Genomic DNA, 9,523 nt, shown 5'->3' with positions numbered 1-9,523 from the left:
AAGCAGTGAGGAGCCCAGAGATGATTAAACTCACTTTATCCAACAGTGTTTGGCCAGCTCAGAAGCTTTTGTACAAGAAATCGCGATCGCATGGTTACAAACCTGGAAGCACAGACAGCCATGGAAACACGGGCACTCCATGGGTACAGACAGCAATAGCCAGACCTGGATCTACAGAGCAACCCCAGAAGCACAGACACTCCACAGATACAGATCTGCACATACAGAGCAGCCCCAGAATAGACACCAGTGTATTTAAATACAAAACCCACATCTTTTGAAGAACATTTGCTGACAAACAGTGCATTGGCTACAGAAACACAGACAGGATCACGTCCCCTCACACACAGCACAGTCTCTACAGGGATTTTACAGGGCTGGGCTGGGTGCAGAAGGAATGACTAAACCACCACAGGCTCCTGGAATGGGAAGGCTGAGCTGGAAGTTTTGGTTCGAAATTGGGTTGGCCAGAGTCTGGTTAACAGCGGCTCACTGAACAGGAAGTGCTAAAACAGGCTGAGAGACAACGAGCTGATGCTGAGCCATGGCCAAGGGCAAACAAGAGGGATTAAGGTTAAAAACATCCTCTCAATCCCATCTGGCCTCAGAGATGAAATTTCACTGAGAAACAAAAAAAGTCTGCCAGAACCCTTGTGGAGTTTCTCCTATTGAGGCCTAAAGCTGGCTCACACATTTGCAGGTCCTTGGGGATATAGTCACACCTTGGTCACGTCTCTCCACAGCTGATGGAACGTCGCTGAGACCCTCATCGTGTTCCCACCCCAGCTGTGCCCAGCTGATGGACACTACCACACAGGTGGGAAACTGAGTGATGAATCCCTTTGGGATTGCAGGAGATGAAGAGCACACCCGGGAACACCTTCCTGAGAAGTGGAGCAGGCCGGACTGTGCCCTGGTGCAGTGGACCTGGCTGTCACTGGCCTCGGGGGCAGCACAGACGTAGAACTGACACCCCTCACCCACTGAAGGTCTGAGTCCATGCCAGCTCCAGGCTAAGGGTAAAAGAGAGGCACTTCCCAGGGCAGCACCTCATGGCTTGGCCTGACAGAAACCAGCCCCGCAAACCGAGGCGCAGGAACCCAGGAAAAGCTGCCATTTATTCAATGCTAGAACCTAAACACTTAAAGAGTTACTCTTTCCTCACCTGATGACAGGAAGGCACACCTGCTGCACACCTGTGCTCAACCTCAGGGCTTCTTGAGGCCACAGGGCAGCCCCAGGGCTGGCTTGGCCGCCACAGTGGGCGGGGAGTGCCACACGGCTGAGCTCGTGCGCTTGAAGTAGCGGGGTTTGCTCTTGTAGAAGATGTGCTCCAGCTTGGGGCTGGGGATGGCCCCAAACAGCGCATCCAGGTCAGGGGGGTTGTAGTACTGCCGGACCACAGCCTGGCTAAGCTGATTCCCTGTGGGAACAGATGAGGGTTACATTAATTTTGTTAATTGGGATTGCTGTGTAGGCTGCTGCATATGGCGTGTCTCCCCTCTGCTCATTTCTCATCACACCAAGGCAGCTTAGCAGTGTATTTGTCCCCCATCACACTGTGACAAGATCCCCAAGTGGTGGAGGAGCCCCTGGTTCCACATTCCACATAGAATCATGGAATGGGTTGGGTTGGAAGAGATTTTAAAACTCATCCAGTTCCAACCCCCTGCCATGGGCAGGGACACCTTCCACTAGACCAGGTTGTCCCAAGCTCCTGTCCAGTCTTGGGCACAGAAGTACTCATTCCGTGCTGGAGTACTTTACACTCCTCCAGGCAGGAGGAACTGGGCAAAACCCCACAGCAGGTCCCACATTCTGCTGGGGGCCCTGGACACACAAATCCCTCCACACACGCACGTACCAGTGGCCCAGGCAGGGATGGGCTTGCGTGGCTGGCTCTCGTCATCTGTTGAATCGTCGCTGTTCAAGTCCATCCCGTAGTCATTCGAGCTTGTCACAGGCACCTTGAGATCCTTTCTGCTCTGTGGAGTCATCTCATACGAGTTGCAGGCAGGGGAATTCTAGAAGGGAAACACATTCCACAGGTGTTGGATGCAGCAGCACCATCAGGCTCCAAGCTACAGCAGCACCAGCTCGTCCCCACCTCATGCTCTGTCACCCCATAGCAAACCCTGAGGCTGGCAGTTCACAAGTTTGGACCCGAGAGCTTGACCCAAGTTCCAAAGTTGTGACCCAATGATGGCTTTGCATGGCCTTCTCCTGTTTAATTAGGCTGATTAATTTGCTGTCTGTGGCATGAGCACATAGCAATAGATGAATCTAACAGGTCTAATAGAACAGAGCTCAACCCCAGCCAAGCCAAGGTTAACTAGAGTTGTTATGTCGCTGGAGCAGACTCACATTGATATAAACACTCTGCAACCCAGCTTCTGGTCTTGATCAATGATATAAAACTGCTAATTGCTGTACAGAGAACCTGCCCACCAGCTCAGCCAAATCAAACTCACACTAATGGGAGTGGCACAGGCAGGAAGTGTAAGGGCAGGAGAAAACCTACAACTGCGAATTTCAGATTTTTCAACTGGAAATTTCCAGTAGAAATTCAATTTTCAATCAGTCTCTGGAGAGCTGGACATGGTTGTCCTTCTCCAGAAACTTTCTTTATGGCTTTGTGTCCAGTGACATTAACTCCCACCCCCTGGTTTTACACTTCAAGATTCTGAGCATTGCAAGGAGACAAGAACCACATGTCTGTCAAAGTTCAGGACATGAACACACACGCGCAGGATTCTCCCGTGCCAAATCACCACCATCCCACAGGCTCTGCTGCCACCTTGTGGCTGTTACCAAATTTGACCCAAAATAAAACTTTTAGCACTTTCTGCCCGAGGTCTTTCCGGTATTTAAGAGGCACTTAAGACAGCTCCAACAGCTGCTGGTTTACTCACAGCTAAGAACCCTGTCCAATCCCTCAGACTTCCCTTCCCTCTATCATTGGAATATTCATGGAGTCAACCCCAGACAACTAGGATCTACAGAATTCCTGTGTTATTGGATAGGCAGATAAAAGCAGAGGGTGGAACTGCCCAAGGGAAGAGTGGGTCAGTGCTGGGACTGAACTGTGCTGTCACCCCTAAGGACCCATCCCCAGTTACCTCCTTGCTCCCCAGGAGTGGTGCCCATGTGTTGTCTTTGGCCTTTTGCTCCTCTGCCAATTTCTTCTGCTCTTCCTCCTGCCTCTTCTTCTCCACCAGCACCTGCTGCTCCTGCTGCCAAGTGACACCCATGGGATTACCCTTAGGGACTACACTGACAACCCAGGCACCCATCTTTGTGGCCAGCAAAATATCCAAGCACCTCATTACAGCTGTTCTCGTGCTGCTGAGGAGCTCCTGGGACACGGTGCAGCGTCCTCAGAGGGACACAAACACACTGACCCCTGTGCCACAGCATCAGCTGCCTTCCCCTGACAAAGACAGGGCCTCCCACCTTGGAAAACTTGCTGCCGACTTTATCTTGGGGCTATAAAAGCCAGAAACCAGCTGCCTATCTGCACAAGTCTGTGCTACTGATCTTGGCCTCTTTCTAGACTAGTAAACAGTATTTTTAGAGGCCAAGTCTCCCCATGGTACCATAACTGTGCCAAGCAGGTCCAACTTCCTGCTCAGAAGAGCCACAGTAGTTCTTCAGGGATTCCCACAGCGTCCCAGCTGAGCTGCTCCAACAGCAACAGCTGCTGAGGCCAGACTGTGGCTCTATCCCGTCCCAAAATCAATCACTTACCTCCTTCTTCTCCATCTCCCTGCGGAGCTGCTCCTTAGCAGACGCTGCTTCCTTCTGCAGGCAAGCCTTCTCCTGCTGCTCCCGGAGCCTGGGAACCACAGCACAGGCCCTCACTCCCAGAACCACATCAGGGCCATCCCATGCCCACAGATCTTCAGGAACTCCCCACCACAGTCCTGACATCTCTGAGCCCAGAGGAGCAGCTCAGCACTAGCAACAGTCCAGAGCTGTGCTGCCAGGTCACTGCAGTTCCCTGCTGATCCAGCCTTCCACTCCTGCCCTCTGCTCCAGCTGCGTTTCAATCCCAGCACAGAATTTGGTATATAAATGGGGATTTTGCCTTACTTTTCTGCCTGGATCCGCTCCTGCTCCCTCTTTCTCTCCAGTTCTCTCTCTGCAGCCAGCTGTCTCTCCCGCTCCTGCTCTGCCTGCCTCTGCTCAGCCATCTTCCGGGCATGCTCCTGCTCCTCTTCCCTCTTCTTTTGCATCAGCTCCCTGCGCCGCCGTTCCTCCTCCTCCTCCTGTAAGCCCAGGCAGGAATTACTCACCTGACAGAAGCAGGCTCCAGGGGACAGCACCAGGAACCCAAAATCCACATTTCTACACAGCAGGGAAACATCTTGGGGGTAACTTCCCAGTGCCCAAGGCAGGAGGATCCCCTGTCCAGCTCTGCCTCTGGGACAGTACAGGCACACGCGCACACACACACACACACACACACACACCTGCTGCAGAGCTCTTTGTCTCCTGGCCTCCTCCTCTTGTTTGCGCCGGGCCTCAGCTTCCTCCATCCTCCTGGCAGCCACTCTCTTCTTAATCCTCTCCTCTGCCAGCCTTTCTTCCCGTACCTGCAGCACACACAGACCCAGTCACAGGTAGGACAGCGCAGCAGGACCCCTCACAGAGCACCCCTCCTTTTCCCCCAGCAACCAAGAGGGCCTGTGCTCTGTTTTTAAAAAGGTCATATTTAGGGCAATGACCTTGTTTTATATCCTCGCAGAAGAGCTGACCCCATCCTTAGGTTTACATATCCAGTTCCATAAAGCCTTTGGAATATAACCTCAGAGCCATGCAATCAGACAGGCAGCTGGGAGTAATTAAAACAGACAAATGAAAGCTCTGAAGGAAGGATGTTTGCTTTCCCCTGTCCAGCTATTACTCAGCTTGGAGAAGATAAAACCTTGGGGCCATTAGGCCGCCTTCATCTACTGCAACTCCTTCTCCCATCTACCAAAGCATTAATAAAGCCCATTTAGATTCATGATTATGGAAAAACAGGGGTTCAGCTGCCATTGGCTGGAGCCAGAGAAAGGTTGTCCATCAGGATCATGAAGGCTCTGGAAAATTCTTTATTAAACTACTCTTTGGTTCAGCCTCTGGAATCCAAGCAGCCTCCGTGCCCCTCTTTCCAGAGAGCACATTTGTATGCTGCCAACTGGCTAATGATTGTCCCAAATAAGCTCTGCAGGGGTCATACCTTCTCGGTCTTCTCATCAAACAGCGCAATCTTCTGCTCGATCCTCCTCTTCCTCTCCCTCTCCATCTCCTCTGCCCGCTCCCGGGCTTGCAGCACCTTGCGCAGGCGTTCCTCGCGCTTCCTGAGGACAGAGCCCAGCTCACCATCGAGTTCCAGCCAGGTCAGTGCCCCCACAGCTCAGCACAAGGCCAAAAAGACATAGCAGGAAATTCAATGGCCCAAATTCCCCATTTGTTTAAGCACCAGCCATGTTTAAGCTCTGTCAGAAAGTGGGGACTCAAGACAAAAAGCTGCAGCAGTGGGTGGCAAGGACAGTTAATGCTTTGTATCAGCATTCCAGAGATACCCCAAGGACAAACACTGCCTGTGCCCACAGGAGTTTCTGCTGCTTGCACAGTTCCTGCAAGATAAAACACCTGGACACAGGATCCTACAGGTGCCAAGAGGAGTGTGACCACATCTACTCACAGCTTCGCCTCTTCGAGTCGCCGTTTCTTCTCCTCCTCCAGCTTTTGCCTTCTCAGCTGCTCCGCTTCTTGCTTCTTCCGCAGAGTCTTCAGCTTCTGCCTCTCCTTTTCCTGAGGGGAATTGAAATGTCATGGTACCCACTGGCCAGCACCCTTTCCCACCTCAGCTGCTTTGGGCAAGGTCCAAGAGGCGACACCAAGGAGCTGCAGACAGGAATGTGGGATGGTGACAGCCCTGGAGCAGAGCTCAGACAGCCTGTGACCTGGTCATGAATGGACATATGCACGGAAAACACTGCTGTGAATCTCAGGGAGCAAGAGGCGAAGCTGAGTGTTGAAACAGGAGCATCAGCTCTGGAAGCCCAGGAAGCATCCTCAGGGATTGCAGGCAGCCAGCCCCATGCTTCCTTTTGGTGCAAAGGAGCCACCAAGCAGCGCTAATGCCTGGCACGGCTCCCGCTTCCTGCGGCGAGCGCGGGGACAGATGGTGCTCCAGGAAACACCTTGAGCTCCCACTGGCGCCTGTGCCTCCCACGAGGCTCGATCTGGTGGTGAACCACGAGCACTCTGAGAGCTCCCAGCTTGCTTCAGCATGCAGCCAGATCCCTGTGCCAGCCAGAAACAGGGGCTTTCTCCTCATTTTCCTGACCCAGCCTAGGTACACTGTCAGCCAGGGGAGCAAGATCCAGCCACCACTACAACCACAGCAAATGGTTTAACATCAACCTACGCCATGCCAAAGCAGGCCTGGTCTCAGCATAAACCAACAGATCAGCATGGGCATTATCCAAGGGAATCCCATACACTGGGCTCCATGCTGTAAATGCCTGATGCTGTCAGCATCCAAACTGGTTAATATAAAACTAACAATTATATCTTATTGCTCTGCTGCTATTTAGTTATGTTTAGCTCCCACATGGAAAAACTCCCGAGGGGGAGCTGCCTGCATTGGAATGAAACCTAAAACATTCCACGAACTGACAGCAGCAGAGGAAGCACTCCCTAGCCACAAGACTCTTTTCTCATCCTATTAACTCTTTTGTAGTACTGACACAAACATCAGCAAGGGCCCAGTGAGATTGAAGCTGGAATCCTTCACTGCTTCCCAATGGCCTCCCCTGACCTGCTGGAGCACAGCCAGCCTCTGAGCACGGCTCTAAGAAGCTTTGCCATTAGTTTGCTAGATGCAGGAATATCAATTCCTGCATCCTGCCCTCCTCTTTCTCCCTTCTCAGCTCTCCTGCAAGGGAAGATCAACTCCAGAGCTGCCTACTTTCCAGGTGAGTTGTTTGGTATCAGGAGTATGAGCAATTCCTGCTTGGCACACAGCTTCCAGCATGGCTCTGAGTGAATCCAGAAAGCTTCATCCTTGTCTAGAACTAGCTCTCAAATCCCTCCCTCCCAAACTGCTCCTATCTTGGAAAACCAGAGGTTTGGAAAGCTCCCTGGGATAGTGCAGAAGCACCTGTCTGCAGCCAGCCAAGGTGTGCTGCTGGTCCCAACAGGATCCATCAGTGATACTGATGCCTGCTCAATCTGATGCCAGCAGTTGTCTGACTGGCCCCACATCCAGGATAGCCTCATGTTTCCTCCTGCCTCAAGGGTTTGGAAAACCTCCAAAGTTTGCATTTAAGAGGTATTTGCTCAATCTCACTCATGACAGAAGTCCTAGAAAGGAGACCTGGGATCTACAGGCTTCAGTTATCCATACAACTCAATATTCGCAACCCACTTAATTTCTGCTTCCCAGTTTTCATCTCTGACTGTTACTTGCCAATAGCACAGGGGAATGAAGCAGGAATAAAGCTTGGAGTTCAAACTGGAATTCTTCAGGAAGCTGACTAACCCAAATTTTATTTAAGTGCAAACAGACCACTTTAAATCACTCAATTTCAAACAGGTTGCAAAGCTCCTTTCATGGCTGTGCTTTAACTTAGGCACTTAATGAAACCACCCTGTACTGTCTTAGAGAAGAGTCTCCTCTTACCTTGGGATCAGTCTGGAGAGGGGTGTTGTACCTGATGAAGGATTTTATGACCCCGTTCCTCCCCACGGAGCTCGGTGTCATGAGGAGCTGGTTCTTCTGCACGGTGTGCAGGAATGTTTTGAATGGGCGCACCACCTGTGAGAGTAACAGCAAAGTGTGAGTGGGGCTGAGTAAAAAAAGGGTCTTGGTGAGGCATTCCAGGGTTACAAGGATCTCACCTTGCTGGCTGGGAGGACTGGGGATGGGGTCTTCCTCCTGAGAGGAGACAGCCCTCCCTCCTCTGCCTGCTGGTGGTCATAGCGCTCGTCTACGGCTCTCTTGTAGCTCGGCTTCCTCCTGTGAGACAGCACAGCCCATCACACTGGGAAAATCCTCCTCATGCCTCCAAGCCAGGGCTGGAAAGGGCCATAAACTACCCTGAGCTTAAGAGAGATTCCAGTATTGGGAGGCCCTGGTACAGGTTGCCCAGAGAAGCTGTGGCTGCCCCATGCCTGGAAGTGTCCATGGCCAGACTGGATGGGGCTTGGAGCAACCTGGGATAGTTGAAGGTGCCCCTGCCCATGGCAAGGGGTAGAACTAGATGGGCTTTAATGTCCATTCCAACCCAAATCAGTCTGTGATTCTAAGATCGTGCATGCACAGTTAGCCAATAAATAAAATCCTAATGCAATAGAAGATAAAAACTAAATCATAGAATCATGGAGGCAGGGAAAACTTATTTGCAGAAGTTTCATGGTCACAAACACTGAGGCCAGTGAACAACATTCCAGCACTGAACCTGTTTGGAACAGGACCACAGCCTGCCCAAAGCACTTCCAACCTGGACATACCTGGCACTCTGGGGTGGCTCCAGGGTCTCCCCATTCTTATTTAAGTTGTTTTCTGAAAGAGAACAGTTACACAGTGAGATCTAGCAGGAAAAAACCTCTCCAACACAGGTTTGGCAGCAGAGAAGGGAGTAGCAGCTCACTGAACAGCAAAACAACCTGCATGAGTGGGCAGGCTCACATGGCACCATTCCCACCTGGAAACTCCAGATAAAGCAGAGCTGCCCAAAGCTGTCTGGGCTCTGCATAGCTTCAGCAACAGAGCTCAACTGGGCCTCCCACAACCCTCCAGCCTCATTATATCCATCTCCATGTGCTTGCCTGGGTGGAAATAACTCCAGCACAGAGTTTTCTCACTGCTAATTGTCTGAAACAAATCCCTGCTCATCAAACATTAATTAATCTTTCAAACTGAGCTCTCAAATTAACCAGTCAATCTTTCCAGCTTCCCAGCCAGCCTCCCAAAATGATAATTTCCCAAAGTGCTACCCCAAAACCCTCTAGAATTACCACTGCTGCTCGGCTCCTGGGGCTGCTCGTGTCTGCTGATTGTGTGGGAGCAAAGGGACACTTGAGGGCTTTGGAAATCCTGTGGGAAAAGCAAAGGAGTTTCAGGACAATTGCATGTGGAAACAGCCCATTCCTGGCTCAGATCATTGGGTGGTTCTGACACCATCAGTGGCGTTAGCAGGGAATGCCAAACCACCTCCTGGCAAAGCCCTGGATGCTGCATCATCAGGAGAGGCAGGGACATTGACATGAACATCTGCACTGCTTAAACTCAACCAAGCTCATCAACTATTAAGGCCAGGAGCCCTTCCAAGCTGTAAATCTGTGCTGCCGGAGCTCTGGCCAGAGCCAGCGTGCCCATTTCCCTGAGCAGTGATGAATGGGGAGCCTGGAGACAGCAGGCAAATGGCTCATTTCCATGATCTATCTCTTTGTTATGGGATACCCATCGCTGCTCGCTGCCTCTGCACTTAAGCTGGGGCTCGCTTTGCTGGGATAATGGGTTGTG

General features: G+C 51.6%; 1 protein-coding gene across 4 annotated transcripts in view; it reads right to left on the bottom strand.

Moving 5' to 3' along the window:
• Positions 1-19: 19 nt before the first annotated feature.
• The window catches only part of INCENP (inner centromere protein), a 13,939-nt gene continuing 4,435 nt past the window's right edge, over positions 20-9,523 (bottom strand). For 2 of the 4 annotated variants that reach the window (XM_086892076.1, XM_023928654.2), the window contains exons 6-17: positions 9,016-9,094; positions 8,509-8,560; positions 7,897-8,014; positions 7,679-7,813; positions 5,693-5,802; positions 5,225-5,345; positions 4,473-4,595; positions 4,093-4,268; positions 3,748-3,835; positions 3,120-3,233; positions 1,865-2,024; positions 20-1,423 (exon numbers count right to left, since the gene is read on the bottom strand). In XM_086892076.1, coding sequence (XP_086748202.1) covers positions 1,209-1,423; positions 1,865-2,024; positions 3,120-3,233; positions 3,748-3,835; positions 4,093-4,268; positions 4,473-4,595; positions 5,225-5,345; positions 5,693-5,802; positions 7,679-7,813; positions 7,897-8,014; positions 8,509-8,560; positions 9,016-9,094 — 1,491 coding nt within the window. In that variant the 3' untranslated portion in view covers positions 20-1,208. The remainder of the gene's footprint in view (positions 1,424-1,864; positions 2,025-3,119; positions 3,234-3,747; positions 3,836-4,092; positions 4,269-4,472; positions 4,596-5,224; positions 5,346-5,692; positions 5,803-7,678; positions 7,814-7,896; positions 8,015-8,508; positions 8,561-9,015; positions 9,095-9,523) is intronic. The other 2 variants (XM_023928653.2, XM_086892077.1) reach the window with 1 other exon arrangement.

Source organism: Cyanistes caeruleus, chromosome 6 (assembly GCF_971803275.1).
Source record: "Cyanistes caeruleus chromosome 6, bCyaCae1.hap1.1, whole genome shotgun sequence".
NCBI lineage: Eukaryota > Metazoa > Chordata > Aves > Passeriformes > Paridae > Cyanistes > Cyanistes caeruleus.
This window is presented reverse-complemented; position numbering and strand designations above follow the sequence as displayed.